This window comes from Gymnoscopelus braueri (genome assembly GCF_963280865.1).
Source record: "Gymnoscopelus braueri genome assembly, chromosome: 4".
Classification (NCBI taxonomy): Eukaryota; Metazoa; Chordata; class Actinopteri; order Myctophiformes; family Myctophidae; genus Gymnoscopelus; species Gymnoscopelus braueri.
The window spans coordinates 17,704,604-17,727,063 of NC_137605.1; the positions used below are offsets into that span (position 1 = coordinate 17,704,604).

At 44.0% G+C, this 22,460-nt stretch overlaps 2 protein-coding genes across 3 annotated transcripts in view; one reads left to right on the forward strand and one right to left on the reverse strand.

Moving 5' to 3' along the window:
- Nucleotides 1–701: 701 nt before the first annotated feature.
- grik5 (glutamate receptor, ionotropic, kainate 5) overlaps nucleotides 702–22,460 on the reverse strand; it is a gene marked incomplete at its 3' end in the record, with an annotated part of 124,014 nt that continues 102,255 nt past the window's right edge. The window contains exons 15-19 of one of the 2 annotated variants that reach the window (XM_080425631.1): nucleotides 22,176–22,341; nucleotides 18,961–19,186; nucleotides 10,719–10,850; nucleotides 3,776–3,897; nucleotides 702–1,364 (exon numbers count right to left, since the gene is read on the reverse strand). In XM_080425631.1, the coding sequence (XP_080281757.1) occupies nucleotides 702–1,364; nucleotides 3,776–3,897; nucleotides 10,719–10,850; nucleotides 18,961–19,186; nucleotides 22,176–22,341 (1,309 nt within the window). Of the gene's footprint in view, nucleotides 1,365–3,730; nucleotides 3,898–10,718; nucleotides 10,851–18,960; nucleotides 19,187–22,175; nucleotides 22,342–22,460 lie in introns of both variants that reach the window. The other variant, XM_080425630.1, reaches the window with a different exon arrangement.
- LOC308083343 (eukaryotic translation initiation factor 1b-like) lies at nucleotides 6,419–7,068 on the forward strand. Its single transcript, XM_080425637.1, has one exon. It carries the CDS (start codon nucleotides 6,516–6,518, stop codon nucleotides 6,855–6,857), a length of 342 nt encoding a protein of 113 aa, XP_080281763.1. The 5' UTR covers nucleotides 6,419–6,515; the 3' UTR covers nucleotides 6,858–7,068.

Genomic DNA, 22,460 nt, shown 5'->3' on the forward strand with positions numbered 1-22,460 from the left:
CGTCCGGAGAGGGACAGCTAGCCTCAAGACAAGTGTCTGATTGTGAAGTACAATCACATCGTAAGGTGAACGTTGGGGAAAGGAATACAGGGAAAAGAGGGGAGGGTCCATATCAGCCAGTAGCTCCACCGTGATTCAACATGTACATCTACACATGACTCCTTTATCCTTTAAACTAGTCTTTAAGTGTGGCCGATAAGAACAGTGATTCTCAACCCTTTTCATATCATGGACCCCCAGTTTGATATGCATTCGGTCACGGACCCCCATCTGATACAATTCGTCATCTCTGGGACCCCAAACTGCACTGTAAAATCCTCAGTGTTCATTTAACTGTGAGAGTGTACAAATGGAACTACATGGTGGTCCCCCGAACCAGAGGTTGAGAACCAGTGGGTAAGAAGACACTGTACGACGCCATCTGAATAGTGAAAAACTCAAGAGTCGAGAGTGATACTCATGCTCGGCTGGAGAAAGGGTTTGGGTTTTCCTTGTCCCCTTTCAAGGGAGTTTTGTGTCTGGCTGCCCTCCATAGAGTTCACCTCATTTTCTGTCCCCTCCCCTCCATATCTGCCTGTCTTTCAGTTCCCACATAAACTCCACAGAGACGTCTAGTGTTTCTCTAAGCAGTTCCTATTGCACGTCCCCTTCCCTGCCTCGGGCCCTGGAGCTCCACCTCTCCCGTTTGCCCCGGGGGGTCTTCAGTCCTGGTCTCCCAGCAGGTCTGTGGCGGTGCTGCTCTGTGTAGGGGGTATGGGTCTGGGCGTGTGAGGCGGGGGGCTGTGGTGGAGCCGCCTGGGGCTGGGCCCCCCTCCGCCCTCGCTGTCTGTGTTGGAGGAGGACGGGGGCGGGGGCGGCGGTAGCCGGGGCAGGGGCGCCGAGGACGGGGGTATCCTCGTGGAGGCCGAGGTTAGACTGATGCCCTGCCGCAGGCTCTGGATCCTCCGGCACTCCTGGCAGATCCTCACGTGGGTGCAGCCGCGGGACGGCAGCATCACCGGGGTGGGGGCCGGGGGAGGAGGAGAGGTGGCGTTGGCCCCCAGCGGGTCGTCCAGGAGCCTCTGAGGCCCAGGGCCCAGGTCTGAGGGTCCTGCTCCGCCTCCTCCACCTCCTCCTCCCCCACTGCTGCTGCTGCCCCCGGACCCGGCTGCGCCCGTCAGGGGCCCGGAGCCGCTGTAGAGCTTGCCGTTGCTGAGGCGCATTTCCCGAACCAGGCGAAGGGGCCGCGGCGCCCCCAGGGCGATGCGGGTCGGGTGGCGCAGGGCCGCAGAGCCGCTGAGGGTCCGGCGGCGGCGAGAGCGGGAACTTTTCTTACAGGAGACGGCGTTTCTGAACTCGGCGAGCATCTCCTGACAGACAGACACCTGGAGGAGAGGAGAGGAGAGGAGAGGAGAGGAGAGGAGAGGAGAGGAGAGGAGAGGAGAGGAGAGGAGAGGAGGCAAGGGCAGGGAGGAGGGAGCCACAGAAGCAAAGTAGGCAAACGGCGGGACAATGCAGTGGAGGCAGAAACAGGGAGGAGGCAGGATAAGAGACAGCAAGGATGGAAGGATGGAAGGGATGGAAAGGACGGAGGGAGGGAGGGAGGGAGGGAGGGAGGGGGGGGGGAGGGAGGGAGGGAGGAAGGAAGGAAGGAATGAAGGAAGGGAGGGAGGGAGAGAGGGAGGGAGGAAGAGCAAAAAGGACCAGGGCGGTACAGACACACAGTGAGGTGTGGTGAGGAGGTCAGGACCATGGCAGGAGGACATGGGGAGGAGACAGAGACCAACAGATGGAGGGATAATGTTGAAAAGAGAAATGAGGAGGTGATTTGGAGGGGAGGGGGAGCGGGGGGTGGAGGTGGAAGGAGATGGGAGAATATCCAAGGAGCAGAGAGAGTTATTACAATACAAACACACCATGATTTTAAAATGTCAAATAAAATGGCACTATGCACTATGAACGGACGGACAGGCAGGCCTGCAAACGGAGGCGCACAAAGACAAACAGGCACACACACACACACACACACACACACACACACACACACACACACACACACACACACACACACACACACACACACACACACACACACACACACACACACACACACACACACACACACACACTACAGAGCACACGCAAACTCTCTCTCTCTCACACACACATACTTACACAAGCGTACAAAGATTAAAGAAAAAAATCTCTTTCCGCATTCCCACAGCATGAAAGTAGGATGCATGGACGCCGACATACAACACCCACACAACTCTGCTCAACTAATACATAGGGGTGCAACAGTTAATCGAAATAATCGATTAATAATCAATCGCTATTTTGGGCATGACATTAAAGGCCAAAAGTAAAAAAATAAATAAAACAAAACAAAAAATAACTGTTTCACAAGGTCGCAACACGTGGCATTGCGACACGTTGTGAGCTTGTAGATCTGCCATTTAAACTGTTTTAGTACAAACAATGCTTGTGTGATTGATTCGTTGATAAATGATAAAATATATAGATATATATTTTTAAAGCGCTTCTCGATTATTCGAATAATCGAAATAGTAATCGATAGAACAATCGCTAAGAAAATATAGTTGCAGCCCTAACTATGACAATAATAAACAAAAAAATTGTGCTCACACAAACAGACACAGTACTTGTTGTCGGAGAACAGACTCTAATGGCAGGAGGGATGCGTTTGAGAGGGGGGAAGACACAGACAGACAGACAGACAGACAGACAGACAGACAGACAGGCAGACAGACAGGGACACACATGGGAGGGAGGGAGGAGTTATCCGAGGGTGAAACGAAGGATACCAGCGTACAAGTGAGGCATGTAAAAGAAGATACATCGTGACATTTAATGCCAGGGACAAAAAGATCATATACTACTTCTATGTGCAAGCAAATATTGGCATAATCCAGTGGCTCTCAAACTACTTTTTAATTTCAAGCAATCCATAACTCTGAGAGCATACAAATGGAACCAAATGGACACTTATGGTTCCATTTGGTTCCTAATTATCAATTATTTATCTGGGGAGTGGGACCCTCTGGAACCCCTGCCCCCTACCCCCAATGAACCCTGAGGGTCCCTGGACCCCACTTTGAGAGCCTTTGGCATAATCTCAATATTGCTTATCCATACTGTAATTTATAGCTCACATTCACTATATACTGTACATACTTCATTTCATAATGGCAAACACCAATGCTACAAAAACAAACAAAAACATGATGGCTCAAATGCAGGCCACGGCATGCAGCTCAAATCACATGAATACTTTATTTAATTTCTGAATGTATCTGTTTTTTTCCCTATTTTTTTTTGTGGGGGGGGGGGGGGTCCTCTTGTTTACATGCGATAAACACATGGAACCCCCAACAGTGAAGCGCACACACACACACACACACACACACACACACACACACACACACACACACACACACACACACACACACACACACACACACACACACACACACACACACACACACACACACACACACACACAATTATGTTGACCCACAGAAGGCGGAAGCTACAGAAAATAAGACTACAACAAAACACACACACACACACCATTATGTTGACCCACAGAAGGCGGAAGCTACAGAAAATAAGACTACAACAAAACACACGCACACAACACACACGCATCACGCACGTTACGCGCCACGCGCACACCACGATAAGACGCACGCAAGCGGCGCGGGGTTGGCGGGTTGCCATGGGGACCTACTGGGGTGTGTCTGTGGGGTCGGCGAGGGCAGGTGTGGGGGCGTACCTCGTCGGTCTCGGCCGAGCGGCGCGTGGACCACACGAACTCCATGATGGCCACGAACACGGCGATGATGAGGCCGCAGATCAGCACGACGAAGATGCCGCCAATGTTCTCCATGCCCAGGCCTGAGGAGGGAATATATTACAATATACAATAAAGAAAGAAGCAATGATAAGTAATATGCACAATAAGCCATAGAAACATAGAAGACTAAACTTGAGAGAAAGAAAACCATGCAATTAACATGAGCATTTTAAACCCTCACTAACCCTAACATCAGTAAAACTATGCCTACACCTAACCTCAAGAAATACTATGCGTAAGCCTAAGAACGCCAAATCATGATCACCTCAACACATCGCCGGGGACAGGGATCGAACCAGCGACATCCGGACTCATAGGCTGCCTTTCTTCTCATCATATGATAGCCCTGGTAGTGTCTGTTGATATATATAAGTTTTTACGTCCATGATGAACTAAGCCTCTGTTTTGCTAACTACTCTAGATCACTGGTCGCCTAACCATCTACCAATAGAGAAATTGTAGTCTCCTCGGAACAGAAACTAGTGAAAGTAGTCGATCTACAAGCTCTCAAAACGTTGCTATCTTAAAAGTTGTGAGATTGTAGATGGACTATTTTCACAATGAAGTATGTCATACATTGAAAAAACATACTATCAAATAAGCATGTCATGTTATCTTTAGCAATTGCACATGTATTCATTGATACAGTCATGTTGTTTGCAATTCACTTTAAATGAAGTCTGCATGAAGTGAGGCTTGAACTGGCGACCTTGCGGTTGTCAGACAGATGCTGTAGAGAGAAGCCATTGGACTAGCAGACCAGAACCAGTGAGGAGCTCACACAGATGATACAGTTTCACGCAAATAGCTGAAAAATCCTGGGTTTAAGTGTTTTTCAAACTGCTCAAAATTGCGGAAAATCTAAGGGCGGAGCTTACTGGTCAAAGTGATAGATGTGTTCCTCATGAGTCAAGGCACATGTGTAAGCAAGTTTCATAGCTTTCGGCCAAACGAGGCATGACTTATGCCTGTTTAAAGTTTGCATGTTCAGAAAATTGCTATAGCGCCCCCCTTTGGCCAATTGGAGTAAGATTAGTTTCAGTGATATTTGGAATGACCCTCTACTTTCCTGCAAAGTTTCAAAGAAGTGAGTCTGCATGTATGTGTTAGGGGCAGATGAATAATTGTCATAAAACTGCAATATTCATTGCCTCTTAAAAGCTACATTTTTTAACTTACAAACTTCTCTTCAAGTGGCCTTTTAGATATTAGTCCAAAGTTCATGTGTAAAAAAAAGTTTCGTGCAGATTGCTCAAAAATCCCAGGAGGGGATTATATAATTCAAAATGGTGGGAGATCTAAAGGTCAGAGGTCAAAAGTCAGAGTGTGAAAGTTGTTCATCATGAGTAGACGCATGTGTGTATCGAAGTTTTATGGCTGTAGGTCAAACAGGGCATGAGTTGTACCTGTTCAAAGTTGGCATTTTCAATTGAGTGCTATAGCGCCAACCTTTGACGAATGAGTGTGAGATTTATTTCTTGATAGTTTTTCATGACCATCTATATTATGGCCGAGTTTCGTAAAAAGCGTATGCACGGTTAAGCCAGAACTGCGAAAAGTGGCAGAACGGAGCCATGCTTGCATGCCTGGCCCCGTAACTATAGAGCAAAAGTCTTGTCCTATTCATCCAGTAAGATTCACTGGATTATTTCAGGTTCTGAGTAGAGAGAGTCTGACTGGACGCTGCTACTGGGAGGTGGAGGCGGAGTGGAAACATTGTTGATAGTCTTTTAAAGATGTCAGCCAAACTCAGTTAACACGGAATATAAGTGCTATATATATATAGATGAGTCTATAAACCTGCCCAGTCAACACTGAATATAAATATATATAAATTAACAGCAACAGCGAAAGAAACAACACGATCAAACACAATAATATATGATGAATGTTAATAATCCAATCATTTTAAACCCCAACATAGTGAGATACCACTACCGCATCATAGACAGAAGCAACAGCACCCTCGTCATGGAGTCCTGCGAGGGCGGAGACCTCTCCAGCCTCATCACTAATTGCATCAAAGAAAGGCCTAATCTGTAAAAGATCAAGTTTCTTTGATAATCATTACGAAACATTTATCACGATTGATTAGATCAGATGAGGACAGTAGCAACTGTTAAAGAACAGTGCTGGAGCCTGAGTTTCGTCATTTAGGACAATACACAGGTCACATGACTAATCAACAGAAGGTTACACCCACATGGGCAGACCGGACCATATATATAGAATGGATGCTCACTGATCAGTACGAAGTGTCCTGCAGGCATCAGTGTTACTAGGGTGTTATTGCTGCGTTCGTCATTCTCCATTGCCAGCTCCGAGAGACTGACGGTAAGAATTGAGAGTGTTTACATGACGATAAATGTATGTATTTCGGATATGTTTTACAGTTTTGTGTGTATTGCTCATGTCAGTAATTTGTCGTGTTGTTGTTTGTGTTTCCTTTCCTAGGTTTATAACCTGCTGGCCTATAAGTGTATGTTGTATTATTTTGTGAGCAGCCTTTGAACGGAGCAGCAGCAGCAAGTTGAAGAGCGGCGTCGTCCCTGATCCAACAACAAAACATTAACCGTCGAACAAACATTGACAGTTAAAGCCGTTTGAAACCGTGCGATAACCGAAAGTTATTATCCGAAAGGAAAGCCAATCTTATCGTATGTCCGCTATCCAGAACCTCCAAACCTTTGACCCCTTTGCTGATGCAACTAAGGGTGATGACCGCCTCCCAGCTGTGACAGAGGACTACATCCATATAAGACTCCAGCAGAGGAACGGTAGGAAGACCCTCACCACCGTCCAGGGCATCGCCGGTGACTATGACAAGAAGAAGCTAGGCAAGGCCTTCAAGAAGAAGTTTGCCTGCAACGGGACAGTGATTGAACACCCAGAGTATGGTGAAGTGATCCAGCTGCAGGGAGACCAGCGCAAAAATATCTACACGTTCCTCACAGACATTGGCCTGGCCACGGAGGAACAGCTCAAAGTCCACGGCTTCTAGAAGCTTCCAGCAACCCTCCCATCTCATTCCTCCTCCAGTCCCGAATCACTACTTTACCCCATTCCCCTCCTCCCCCACTCCCTCTCCTATGCTGTACACCTCCCCCTCCTAGCGGCCCTACCAGCTCTTCTTGGATCATGTGCTGATGACGACTGACCTCCATGATGGGACTCTGTAACACCAATACCCCCCTAGACCAGCAGGGGGCATGCCTGCTGGTCTAGGGTAAAAATAAAAATAAAAAAGAAAAGAGTATGTTGTATTGTGTAATGTTAGTATATTAAAATCTCAATCTGTTTACATTTTGTACATTTCTTTTTTGTCGAATATTGTAAAATATTCAATCAATCAATCAGGTGGAGTGGCAATTTATGTTCAAAATAATGTACCTGCCAAAATACGTTATGATCTGATGAGGGAAGACATTGAAGCAAACTGTGTGCAAGTCCACTTGCCTTATTTAAAACCAATTCTAGTATGTTGTTTCTACAGGCCTCCTAGTGGAGATGCTAAGTATATGAATGGGTTGTGTGAGCTGTTTGACAAGATATCAGATGGAAATAGAGAAATCTTCTTGTTGGGTGATATGAATGTAGACTGGATGGTGCAGTCATGTCCCAACAAGAATAAGTTGCTCTCTAAATTAAATTCCACCAGCCAGTGGTGGAAAAAGTACTCAAATGTTTTACTTAAATAAAGTTTACTGTTCAAAGTGATAGATGTGTTCCTCATGAGTCAAGGCACATGTGTAAGCAAGTTTCATAGCTTTCGGCCAAACGAGGCATGAGTTATGCCTGTTTAAAGTTTGCATGTTCAAAAAATTGCTATAGCGTCCCCCTTTGGCCAATTGGAGTAAGATTAGTTTCAGTGATATTTGGAATGACCCTCTACATTCCTGCAAAGTTTCAAAGAAATGTGAGTCTGCATGTATGTGTTAGGGGCAGATGAGTAATTGTCATAAAACTGCAATATTCATTGGCTCTTAAAAGCAAAACATTTTAAACTTACAAACTTCTCTTCAAGTGGGATTTTAGATATTAGTCCAAAGTTGTTAGTCCAATGTGTAAAAAGTGCTCAAAAATCCCTATAGATTTTTAACTCCTTTTCATATAATTCAAAATGATGGGAGATCTAAAGGTCAGAGGTCAAAAGTCAGAGTGTGAAAGTTGTTCATCATGAGTAGACGCATGTGTGTATCGAGGTTTTATGGCTGTAGGTCATAAAACCTCGATGAGTTGTAACTGTTCAAAGTTGGCATTTTCAATTGAGTGCTATAGCGCCACCCTTTGACGAATGAGTGTGAGATTTATTTCTTGATAGTTTTTCATGACCATCTATCAAATGGCCGAGTTTCGTAAAAAACGTATGCACGGTTAAGCCAGAACTTTTTTCCCATACTCTCTTTTCCTTTTCTCCAAACTTATCCAGACCGGGAAATTACTCAAATTAAATTCCATACTTTTCCATACTCTCCATACTTGCGAATTAGGCCACTGCCCCCATAACTATGAGAGTTTACAAATGGAACCAAATGGACCCGTAAGGGTAACATTGGTAAACTATTCCTAACGATCAATGATTTAGCTAGAGACCCGCTGGAACCCCCTGAAGGATCCCTGGGGGACCCATAATGTTTTTTTTTTTTTTTTTTTTTTTTAATCCGCCATTGGTCTATACTTTTTTCCCTCTCTACACCAAATGTTGTAGATCTTCTATTTTCATCAAATATTATCCCCAGAATAGAGAGGCTGGGTTTCATGTGGATAAAAAGCTGTCGGACCTTCATCAGTTCTCTTTTTTATTATAAAGCGTTTTAAGTTATTAATGGTTATTACACGCACGCACACACACGCACGCACGCACGCACGCACGCACGCACGCACGCACGCACGCACGCACGCACGCACGCACGCACGCACGCACGCACGCACACACACACACACACACACACACACACACACACACACACACACACACACACACACACACACACACACACACACACACACACACACACACACACACACACACACACACACACACAGGGATGCACACATAATCATACACATTTATTCAATTTACATACAGCTAATACACACTCACTCTGGCACAGTAATTACACATACGTTTCAACACACACACATAGTGTACGCCCACGCGCACACACACACACTGTGTCAAATGAAAAGCGTAGGTAGAGAAACACAACACACAAGCACTTCATAAGCACATTAATCTGTAATTATAGAAGCGAATATTCATCATAATCACATTCAATCCCGTTAGAGAATGACACACGGTTGTAGTACAATATGACAAGAAGGCATTCCAAAAAATAATATTAAAGGTAGGGTAAGTGATATTTTTTGGTAATTTTTTTTTTTTTTGTTAAAAGGTTAAAGTACTATATTCTGATAGTAATCATTGCTACAGAGCATTTGTTTGGTCACAGGGGTCTCTCCAGCTCTTTAGTAAACAGAATATAGTACATTTTCAGGTAGGTGAACATTTTTAAGCCAATCAGGAGAGAGCTCTGAAAATGCATTTTCTGTTTAACACATCGGGTGCCAAACACGGTCTGAACCGTGTTTGCGCAGAGTAGCGGTCCGGTGCCGAACACGGTCCAGACCGTGAAATATGTCTTTTTGTTTTTTTCGTTTTTCTCCACACGGGCGGGGCTAGAGCAGCTCTGGGAGTACCCATTGTGATCTTGAGAAGGATAGGCCAGATAGATCACCGGAAAAACAAAAACATGGCTCCCATCCACTTCCTGTCTATTTCCTTCTTTAAAACACCTATATCTCCGAATCTGTTTCCGGTGGGGAAAACCGGTCATGCGCGATGCGCGATCCCCCCCCATTGTAACTCGCGAGTGAAATGTTATCGTTCCAGGCTGTAGCCAGGGTCATCGCGCAACATGAATGGATGTTTTTTTTTACATGGATTTGCTCCTCGTGGAGTCTAGAGCTTTAAACAGCAAAGCGCAGTCAATGGGGAGAATGCTGGCACCCAACGTAAGTTGTTATGAAAAAATGCTGGCACCTGATGTGTTAATAAAGAGCTGGAGAGACATGGGAGACTCCTTTTACTGAACAAACACTCAATGAGTACTATCAGAAAATAGAGCTATTTAACACTTATTTTAACCAAGGTAAATCACATACCCTACCTTTAATATAATATATCACATCATCTTTTCAAGGGCATAAAATGTAAATCATCAAAACGTTTTTTTAATTTAATGACAAAAACACTATGGCCTTCATGAGGGGAGTGAGAGCAGCATGGGAGCGTGTGTGTGTGTGTGTGTGTGTGTGTGTGTGTGTGTGTGTGTGTGTGTGTGTGTGTGTGTGTGTGTGTGTGTGTGTGTGTGTGTGTGTGTGTGTGTGTGTGTGTGAGACCGGGGTCGGGATGATACGTGCCTCTGCTTTTGATATCCTCCCCTCTGGTCATTCATTCTTAAGAGACTGAATCAAACATGCATTTCCTTTTGGGATGACCGTCTCATTATGTTTGATAATCTAGGTTTGATAATATCACGATTTAACAATTTAATTAAATTAACCCATTAAGACCTGAGGCCGATTCCACAAATGCCTTGTAAATCTGGTTCTCACACTTTCAAGATTAAAAAAAAAAAAATCAAAAATAGCAGATGTACAAGCTCGCAGCGCGGCACGAAGTGATGCGCTGCGAGCTTGTACATCTGCTATTTTTGAATATCCAACGTTAAAATCAAAAATTGACACGGATTGCTTTCTCGGTTTCAATGGGTTAAAAAACATGATTAAACCTGACGTCCCTATTTTGTCCAAAATGGAGAGAATGGAGGGAAAACGGGAGAGAAAAAGGCTCACTGACCCTTGGCCCGGTGGTCCTCCTCTTTGCCGCACTGTCCCGCCCCCTCCCACCACCTCCTCTTCAGGATCTCCAGCCTGTTGTTCTCCTGCAGCTGGAGGATGGCCAGCGTGATCTCATCTCTGAATGGAGAGCCTGGACACACAGGACAGGACAGATATTACATTACATTACATTACATTACATTACATTACATTACATTACACAGGTTGCTGAACGGAGACACTTCTGTCCAAGTGGCCTTACCCACGTAAACCACTTAAAGCAGGGGTCTTCAACAGGGGGTCCGGGACCCCTAGGGGGTCCTCAGAGTTAGTGCAGGGGGTCCGCCAAATCTTTGTGTGATATGATTTTTTCTTTTTTTTTTTACCATAACCACTGGAACCCTAGCATCCCTTTTCTGAGGAGAACTTTAGCCAAAAACGCCTCACAACGCCTTGTGAGGCGTTGTGAACTAATCCTTTAAACCCTACAGTATATGGTTGATTGGAGTCCCTCAGGGCTCTATACTAGTGTGTTTTCTGTTTTCGTTCAAATATGTACGACAAGCTCACAACTCGTCACAGCTTGACGCGTTGTGTGCTTGTCGATCAGTTATTTTTCAGCGAAAGTTTTCCCCAGAATACGGATGTCTGGGGTTTAAGTGGTTAAACGCTCTAGTCTTAGTGAAACATGCCTGAGTTGCAACTGCACTTGGACCACTTTTTTTCCCGTCTACACCAAATCTCTCTTAGCCGATCTACGGTACAACCTCGAAAGCTGTGAGCTTGTAGATCTGCTATTTTTGGCGAATGAATAGAGATGCTGGGGTTTAAAGGGGCATGGAAACCCCAGGGCAGATTTTGGAGTTAGTTTTTTTTTGTACAGATTCAAAACTACTAAAGTGTATAACTGTGGCAGGCAGCTAATACAATGAATAATGAGTGTGTTAGAGGTGTGCTCAGAACCATGGGTGTGCCAAAGTGCAAACGTAGATAGTAGTCAACAGTACAGCCAATGCTGGCACACCTAGATCTAACACATCCATTAGACATTTTATTTTATTGCTTCCATCCTTCAGTAGTTTTATGATCAACACTTTATTTGAGTTTTACCTTTAGCAGAACAAGTAATAAAACAAATTTACAAATAAACATGTAATAAAATGTATTCAAAGAAAATCAGAGTAAGAAAATGGACACAAAAATAAATAAAAAAACACAAACAACAATAGTATACAAATAGAAAATATAAAAAATATATTTAATAAAAGAAAAATAAAAAAAATAATGCAGCATCATCTACCGTATCTGTATGTATATAAAAAATAATAGCCTTCAGTAGTCTTTAACAAACAAAATCAGCCTACGGTTCCATGCCCCTTTAAATGCCTAGTTAATGCTTCGTGGTCAAAAGTATCGTGCTCGACAAAAATAACCCCCCACCATTTGATCAGTTGCAACAGGAATAATAATATCTGTGTCTGTGTGAACCACTTAAACCCAATGTATTATACTTAGTAAAACACCAAATTTCTTCCCCCGGGCTCAGACTCACGACGCATTGTGAGCCTGTAGATCGGCTATTTTTGGCGAATGTTCCCGAACAGAATCGGGATGCTAGGGTTTAGTTCAAGTGGTTAACCCTACGTGTGAAGATGAATAGATGGAGGAGATGAGCGAGGGAGAGCAGAGCCCCGTCAAAGCGTCCTTTAATCCAATAAGACCGGGAACGCATCTGTGTCATTTTAAGATTTCTTTGGCTATTAAAAAATAGCAGATATACAAGCTCATAGCGCGGCACTCAAGCTTGTAGATCTGCTATTTCTTTTTTTTTTATCGTGAAAATGTGTGCAAATCTTTGAATATATATATTTTTTAAAGCGAACATTTGCAACTCAAATCTTTGGAACAAAATATTTTACAAATGTTCGCTTAAAAAAATATATATATTCAAAGATTTGAACACATTTTCAAGATTTTTCAAAAAAATAGCAGATCTACAAGCTCATAGCACGGCACTCGGTCGGTGCCACGCTATGAGCTTGTATATCTGCTGTTTTTGATTAGCCAAAGAAATCTAAAATGACAGAGATGCGGTCCCGGGTCTTAATGGGTTAAGCGAAGTCCTCGAGACAAGATGGAAAAAGAGAGAGCGTACAGATGAAGATGACGTCGAGGGTGAAGTCAGAGCAGGAGAGCAACGCCACCGGACGAGGAAGGGGGAAAACAGCAGGGAGAGAGAGAGAGAGAGACAGACAGAGAGAGAAAGAAAGAAAGAAACACAGATTGCACAGCATCAAGATGAGTGTGAGTGATGTCATTAGTAGAAAAAGGGCGAGAGAGGATTAGGGAGAGATAAAGACTGAGATTATGGCCAAAGCTGGTGTATTATAGCAACATTGATTGGAGCAGTGGCTCTCAAAGTAGGGTCTGGGGACCACCGGGGGTCCTTGAGGTGGTTCCAGGGGTCCCCCGGCAAAATTGGTTAGTATAGCATCACAATCAGTTTAACCACTTGAACTCGACTTTATACTTCTGTACTCATTTCGGGAGCGTACTCAAGTTCCCTCAGCCCTATGTTGCCTCAGCCTTATGTTCCCTCAGCTCTATGTTCCCTCTGCTCTATGTTCCCTCAGCCCTAAGTCCCCCCATTCCAAATTAGACCCTATGTTTCCTCAGCCCTATGTCCCCCCATCCCAAATTAGACCCTATGTTCCCTCAGCCCTATGTCCCCCCATCCCAAATTAGACCCTATGTTCCCTCAGCCCTATGTCCCCCCATCCCAAATTAGACCCTATGTTCCCTCAGCCCTATGTTCCCCAATCCCAAATTAGACCCTATGTTCCCTCAGCCCTATGTCCCCCCATCCCAAATTAGACCCTATGTTCCCTCAGCCCTATGTTCCCCAATCCCAAATTAGACCCTATGTTCCCTCAGCCCTATGTTCCCTCAGATAAGTACAAATGAGCTGATGTTTTTGCTCCTGTTTGTTTGTCTGTCTGTATCAGATATCTTTTAGCAAGATATCTCAAAAAGTTATAGACAGATGTCTTCACAAAAAATCCACACGTACTAGTCCATACACCACGATGTGCGCAGACAAACTATATGCAGACTTTTGGGTTATGCGCTCGGTGTGTATAGTTAAGTTTTGGACAGTGATTTAATCCTGTTTAAGTGTAGTGTGTGTGTGACAACCCCATCATTTACGACCCGATGTGGATCCGAATTGTTGCCACCCACAACTATGAGAAGTTTACGCTGTTTAAGCCGTTATTCCGACATGCTAATAACACAACCTGGATTCGAACATTGCACGTGTCAGTCTGCGTGCTAGTGCTATGGAGATGATATCTAAAGCACCGTCCCACTCATAAAACAGTCCTTTATAAGTTTGCAGGCAGCGTCTGTCTGTCCTGGCGTTTTCTGGTGTCATGGGTGTCACGCACGCACGCACGCACGCACGCACGCACGCACGCACGCACGCACGCACGCTCGCACGCACGCACACGCACACGCACACGTACGCACGCACACGCACACGCACACGCACACGCACACGCACACGCACACGCACACACACACACACACACACACACACACACACACACACACAACCACTTTTACTGCTATTTAGTACCATTTACAGTATATCTAGTGTGAGATATGATCTACTGGTCCACACATTTCAACGTAAAGTTGATGATGAAATTGACCACTTCTGTAACTGCTCACTTTTCTCTTATTTTATCTTTTTGTAATCAGTTTCCTCCCATAACGTAAAAAAAAGGCAAGTAGTGTCAAAATATGAGATAGTTTCATAAGCCATATGCAGTACAATACTGGTTTGTAAAAAAGACCGTAGGGGTCTTGCCCTATAGATTATCATGTTGGGGCCCTTTAATTTGTATGTATTTGTATTTATTGATTGACAGATGAGCTTTCACTATTTATCATTATTATCATTTCTTTAATTACAAATATGAGGGCCGCTGTAATTAATATTCCCAGGCTGACTTTTGTTTCCAGTCCACCGATGACATGAAGTTGGTGATAAAATTGACCACTTCTGTAACTTAGTCATACTTCTCTTTTTTTTAATCTTTTGTCTTCAGTTTTCTCCCATGAAGTGAAAAAAGCTGTTGCATAAGCCTGTGCAGTACCATACTGTATGGTTTGCAATTGCAAAACAGACCTACAATTTATAATTTAGGCATTTAGCAAATGCTCTTAATCCAGAGCGATTTACAATAAACAAGGTAAACCCGTACATCAAATGCATAGAGAAAGTGTATTGCCTCAGTAATAGGATCATAGCTCAACCAAGAACCTAGCATCAGTCTACACAGTACAATAAAAATAAATAATGATATGTACATTGAAACTATACAAACTATAGGGGAAAAAAAAACCATATTTTTTTATTAGGGAATATTGTAAGTACATAGTTACAGAGGTACATTTGTATTCCCTTTTTTTGGTGCTTTTTTCACCGTTATCTCTGTGTACGTGGAGAAATGGTAATAATAATCCAACATTTGCATGGTATGAGGATTTAAACTTACAATGTTAGTAAAACTATTGAAGCACAAAAAAACTGAACAAAATGGGTAAGGATAACAATTTAAAAAATACATAATAATAAGAGAAAATACAAGGAAATAATTAATGGAAAGAAGAGAAAGAAAATTATAATAAAAAAGACAGGGTACAGTATGAGGGGGAGGGGGGAAGACGGGGAAGAGGAGGGGCGGGGCGGGGGAATTCAGTCAGAAGGTAATGTTTGTAAGGAACTGAAATAGTTAATAAAAGGGTTCCACTTATGGAAAAAATTTGCAGGGGTGCCCTTAACAGAAAAACAAATCTTTTTCCAGCTTGAGAAAAGACATGACGTCCTTTAGCCAGGTAGAGATGGATGGGGCATTGGAAGATTTCAATTGCAGTAAAATACGCCGTCTTGCCAGGAGAGATGTAAAGAGAGAGATGTAAAGGCTATTATGTCTAATTGTGTAGAATTAGTCTGGAGGGGGACGCTTGAGACCCCGAATATTGCTATGAGAGGGTTTATCTGTATTCAAAGCTTAGAACCTTTGACAGGATGGCAAAATAATCACTCCAGAATGTATTAAGTATGGGACAAAGAAAAAACATGTGACTCAGATTGCATGGGGATTGGGAAGCATGACACCTTTCGCATTGATCTGTAATGGATGGGTATATCTCAGATAGACGGGATCTAGAATAATGAACTCTGTGAAGTACGTTGAACTGTAGGAAATTACATTTTAACCTTTGCATAAGACTGCATGGTCGTCAAGGTTAGGTCAAGTGCTACAGGCTAAAGTGGAGTCTGAGGTGTCTTCAGATTACGGTGTAACATTGGGAGTGAGTCTCTAGTTCTAACTGCAAAGGGGCGAGTTTGTTCCACAGTTTGGAAGTCTGGGACGTATGGAGCGTTGTCCCGGATGTTTTAGGCAAGGTTCTGACAGTTTCCCTGTGTCCCCTACACACAGACATGCACACACATTTGCACCAAATGATGTTGCTATGTTTACAGTTTATAGATTAGACGCCTGTCGTTGCTGGAAGTACTGTATATCAAATTGTCCTTTGGGGCGGCCGTAGCTTAGTGGGTAGAGAGGCAGTCTAGTAAGAGCGTCAAATGGCACACATGAGTCAATACTAAACAGTAATGTTCAAGAAGATGAGTGTAAAATAAATAATATGCAGAGTAAAATAAATAAGAATATGCAGAAAGTAAGATAAACACACACACGCACACACGCACGCACGCACGCACGCACGCACGCACGCACGCACGCACGCACGCACGCACGCACGCACGCACGCACGCACGCACGCACGCACGCACGCACCACGCACACACACACACACACGCACAGCCAGAGAACCACTTTTACTGCTGTTTAGCACCATTTACAGTATATCTAGTGTGAGATATGATCTACTGGTCCACAAATTTCAACATAAAGTTGATGATGAAATTAACCACTTCTGTAACTGCTCACTTCTCTCATATTTTATCTTTTTGTCATCAGTTTCCTCCCATAACGTAAAAAAAGGCAAGTAGTGTCAAAATGAGATAGTTTCATAAGCCATGTGCAGTACAATACTGGTTTGTAAAAAGACCGTAGGGGTCTTGCCCTACAGATTATCATGCTGGGGCTCTTTAATTTCTATTTATTTTAGTGTCTTTATTTGATTGACAGATGAGCTTTCACTACTTATTATTATTATAAAGTTGGTGATACAATTGACCACTTCTGTAATTTAGTCATAGGCTTCTCCCATAAAGTGAAAAAAGCTGTTTCATAAGCCTGTGCCGTACCATACTGTATGGTTTGCAAAACAGACCTACAATTTACAATTTAGGCATTTAGCAGATGCTCTTAATCCAGAGCAAAATAACATCAAATGCATAGAGACAGTATAGTGCCTCAGTAATAGGATCATAGGTCAACCAAGAACCTAGCATCAGTCTACACAGTACAATATAAAAAAAATAATTATATGTACATTGAAACTAATATACAAACTATAGGAAATTACATTTTAACCTTTGCATAAGACTGCATGGTCGTCAAGGCTAGGTCAAGTGCTACAGGCTAAAGTGGAGTCTGAGGTGTCTTCAGATTACGGTGTAACATTGGGAGTGAGTCTGTAGTTCTAACTGCAAAGGGGCGAGTTTGTTCCACAGTTTGGAAGTCTGGGACGTATGGAGCGTTGTCCCGGATGTTTTAGGCAAGGTTCTGACAGTTTCCCTGTGTCCCCTACACACAGACATGCACACACATGATGTTGAGTTTACAGTTTACATGTGTGCCAAATGTCATGCCTGTATCCACCTCGTAATGATTTTTCACATAATTCCCCCTACTATCAGTTATCTTTATGCATTTGGAATCACACATTTTCGCAGGCTCCAACGCTTTAGTTGACAAAAATGTGGAAACGTTTTATTTATTCTACACATTTTAGGCTATCCCTTGTCATAAGGCCAAGGGATAGCCAACGAAATTAAATAAAATCGGACGTGGCCTATCCTATATTAAAATTGCCTAATGCGTACAGTGAATGGTGGGTCGACGTCACAAACGTAATATCCGGACTGGCAAGGCGCATCATTGCACCCCCTTTCAGAGGACCTCAACAGGTGACCTCACCAACACATTATGGAAGGGACCGCAATGGAAACAAGCTATAAGCTTTTTTGCGTTATCCTTTTGATTATGGTGGGTCAGATGTATGTTACATGTGACATATGTTTTATTTCATGATCAATAAAGATATCAATCAAAGGGCTATATGTGATCCTGAAGGAACATAGGGCTGAAGGAACATAAATCTGAGGGAACATAGGGTCTAATTTGGGATTGGGGAATATAGGGCTGAGGGAACATAGGGTCTAATTTGGGATTGGGGAATATAGGGCTAAGGGAACATAGGGTCTAATTTGGGATTGGGGAATATAGGGCTAAGGGAACATAGGGTCTAATTTGGGATTGGGGAATATAGGGCTAAGGGAACATAGGGTCTAATTTGGGATTGGGGAATATAGGGCTGAGGGAACATAGGGTCTAATTTGGGATTGGGGAACATAGGGCTGAGGGAACATAGGGTCTAATTTGGGATTGGGGAATATAGGGCTAAGGGAACATAGGGTCTAATTTGGGATTGGGGAACATAGGGCTGAGGTAACAGAGCTGAGGGAACATACTGTAGGACCTAATTTGGATGAAAAACAATTTGTTAGGTATTGAGGGAACATAGGGCTGAGGGAACATAAGGCTGAGGGAACATAAGGCTGAGGGAACATAAGCATGACCCCCTCATTTCAAGCGGTTCGGCGCGTTGACGCGTTGTGACGCGTTGTGAGCTATTTTCAAGAAATCGTAAAAGGTTATGAGAAATTATAATTTGAAATTCTTAACCCACATTTCTTATGGGAGTCCCTGGCACAAAATCTTTTCAGATGGGTGTTCAAATTTGGGGGTCGTTCTCAAAACACGTCCAAAACTGTAACTTTTCAGGATTCGAATTCAAAAGTACCGAAACGCGCCGCTTGTGGATCTGTCACTTCTGATGCTTTTGTGTGACGCTGTAGTGCGATCAAGTAGGGTATCAATTTAAGAAAAAAACACAAAAAGTTAGAATATGGAGATAAGAGGTTTCAGCGATATACGTATATAATAATATTTTTTCATATTATGCCCCTTCACCTCCCTCGCCCCCCCCTTCCTCACCCAGAGGCATGCCGATGCCGTAGCCCTTGGTGTCCAGCAGGCCTCCTATCTGGGTCAGGTTGCAGTTGAGGCCGCGGTAGTACTCGTTCATGGTGCTCTCCATCAGGAAGGCGTACTTGGAGTTGACGACGCGGGCGATGCCCTCCTCCGTGCTCTTCACAAACACACTGGGCTGCTTGGAGTGCATGTAGTTCCACATGCGCTGGTACGTCTGGTAGCGCGAGTTCTGGGAGAGACGGGGAGAGGAGAGGAGAGGAGGGTCAGGTTTTTATCATAAATTGTTTTCACCTGTTGATTTTGTAACCGCTGTCTGTCTGCACTGTTGTCTGTCCAGTTGTTTGAGTGTTGAATTTTTTATGGACAGTAGAGACAAGCAATTAGATTGTTTGTGCCGCGTCCATTTAGCGTTTTTTTACTCGTTGTATCAAGGAGGTTAGGAGAGGAGAGGAGAGGAGAGGAGAGGAGAGGAGAGGAGAGGAGAGGAGAGGAGAGGAGGGGAGGGGAGGGGAGAGGAGAGGAGAGGAGAGGAGAGGAGAGGAGAGGAGAGGAGAGGAGAGGAGAGGAGAGGAGAGGAGAGGAGAGGAGAGGAGACATAAAGTGAAAAGGTAGATGTGCTACATTGGAGAACATTTTAGGTAATGTCCATAGATTTCCCTAACCCTAACCCTTTCTCGTTGCCTTTTCGGCCAAAATCGACTGAAAGAAACGAGACAGAGGTGAGCGGGGAAAAAGAAGAGAGAGAAAAGGAATGAGAAAGAGCGAGAATTAGAGAGAGCAAGAGACAGAGGCAGCAGAAAGGTCATTGGAAGAAAAAAGAAACCACATTAGAATAGAGAACTGGCTGAGAATGTGTTGGCTGTGGCTGAGAGGAGAGAAGGTCGAGGGAAAAAAACTAAGCAGGAGATGAAAAGGAGAGATAAAAAAAAAACAGAGAACAAAGAAAAAGGTGAATGGAGGAGAGAGAGAGGAGAGAGAGAGAGAGGCGGGTTATATGAGGGGAATGGATCAACTCTTGAAAAAGATGCAGGTACAGCAGGACAAACGGCAGTATCATCAGAAGGAATAAACTGGTAATGCTGCAAAAGCTCCACTGTATCTTTTATTGCTGTCAACATTTCAATCACTCAGTGATCTATATCAGGACTTATACCAGGCTTATACCAATGGATCCACTCTGCGCTTAATTATGTAACCAATGCAGTTCCACGCCAAGTGCCACAACGAAAACTATAACTATTATCTTTCTCCACTGTCATTGTTATAGTTGTAGCGGGGGCTCTGTCGTCCACTTGAGTAAAACATTTTTTTTTAAAAACAATATTGTTACAGTTACAGTGCTTGGTGTGAACATTTTTTTAAAATCTTGAAAGTGTTTGAAAAATGTTGAATAATGTCGATTTTTTTTTTAACACAAATCTTCTTTTCTGGGGGTCCCTGGCACAAAACATTTTCAGATGGTCCGCGGCCAAATATATGTCAATTTGGGGGTCCTTGACACGAGAAAGTACAACTGATTTAGAAGGCATTTGTAGAATCAGCCTCAGGTCTTAATCTGACTGTTTTGGCAATTATTTGGGGGCCCACTTGCAATATTCTCACGGCCCACCAGTGGGCACCAGGGCCACAGGTTGAGTTCCACTGCATCACAGAATGTGTGAAAAGACACAAATGCAGAGACAGAGAGAGTGCAGTGATATATGTCAGTGAGCGCCCTGTGTAAACTAACAGTGTAAGCAAACAGACACTCAAATCCACCTTATGGCAGGACAAGATATAACACACACACACACACACACACACACACACACACACACACACACACACACACACATGCACAGTGCACACACATATCGCACACTTGACAAACACAGATGCCGACATGGATGCCTGAAGCGCTGATGTAAGCAAACAGTGGCAGTCAGCCACTTAACACAAGCTCTAACAGCCGTAAAGAAAACAACAGAGGCATAGCAAACACGCACACACACACACGCGCAGTCGCGCACACACACACACACACACACACACGCACGCGCAAACGTATGTACGCACACACACAGATTGAAGCCAAAACCACAGAAAAATCTGTGAACACATGCCGCTATATGACGCTGAAACTGGCACTTGTCCAACATCTATCAGGCACCCCCCCCCCCACACACACACACACACACACACGTGCTCAACATGTAAACAGACTTCACACCTTTGTGCCCCCAAGCATCTTGCAACCATCACTATACCCCTGCACCTGGGGTATATAGTGCACACAAACACACCCACACGCACGCACGCACGCACGCACGCACGCACGCACGCACGCACGCACGCACGCACGCACGCACGCACGCACGCACGCACGCACGCACGCACGCACGCACGCACGCACGCACGCACGCACGCACGCACGCACGCACGCACGCACGCACACGCACACGCACACGCACACGCACACGCGCGCGCGCGTGTGTGTCGATTGATTGATTAAAAAAAACATGCTCTGAAAATGCCTCCGTCCAACTCCTCCTACTCGACATCCTCCTTAGTCAACAGCCCTATTTTATACATAGGCTATTTGAAAATAGACCATCTACAAGCTTGTGCACTGTGCACATGGGGTGATCACTGCCTGCCTCCTGTGAATCGTTTTATTTTTATTTTTGTTTAATTTATTTTTATTTTCTAGCCGCCACCAATCATAAACCACCACCAATCATAAAATGACTCGTCTTAGTTCTACTGGATCTCTTCTCCACTAGTCCCTCCCTAACATTTTCATCTGTTTTTTGACGATATTGTCTACATATTTAGTCATAGTTTTAGTTTTTATAGATTTTATTTAGATTTCATCAGTGAAAAAAGTGGTCGACGAATATTTTTCGCCATAGGTTTAGTCGACGATATTAAAGCGGCACTATGTAAACATGAATAAAACAGAATTTTGACCAATCTGTATGCTAGAGTATGTTAATACAATACGACTTAATCATACAATTGGGGTGGCTGTATGTTGTCTCCCTGCTCTTCTATTGAGACGTTTAGAGGTCATGTCTCACCGGGACACAGGATCTGACACGAAAGATTCAATTCATCCCCTTAGCAGGCAGGCTCTATTAGCTCAATGGTAAAAAAATTCAGCACTAGGGCAGGAAACCGGGTTCAGAGGGTGAAAGAGGAAAGTTACAGTACATAGTGCAGCTGTAACACAGCCGTACCATAAAGAAGGTCATGGTGCTTCCTCCGTGGATGGTGCCATACTGAATGTTGGTCTGGTCCGCCAGGTCGTCCGGAGACTCGATGGGAGACTCCATCCTCTGGACGGTCAGGAAGGCCGCCAGGTTGGCCGTGTAGGAGGAGATGATGATCAGGGTGAACGCCCACCTATATAGGCCATGGAGAGGGACAGAACCACGTCTTAAGAAACAGAAATCCTTTGCGTTAAATCTTATTTACCACAGCAGCAGTTAAAATAATTTAACAAAAATCTTCTCTCTTAAGGG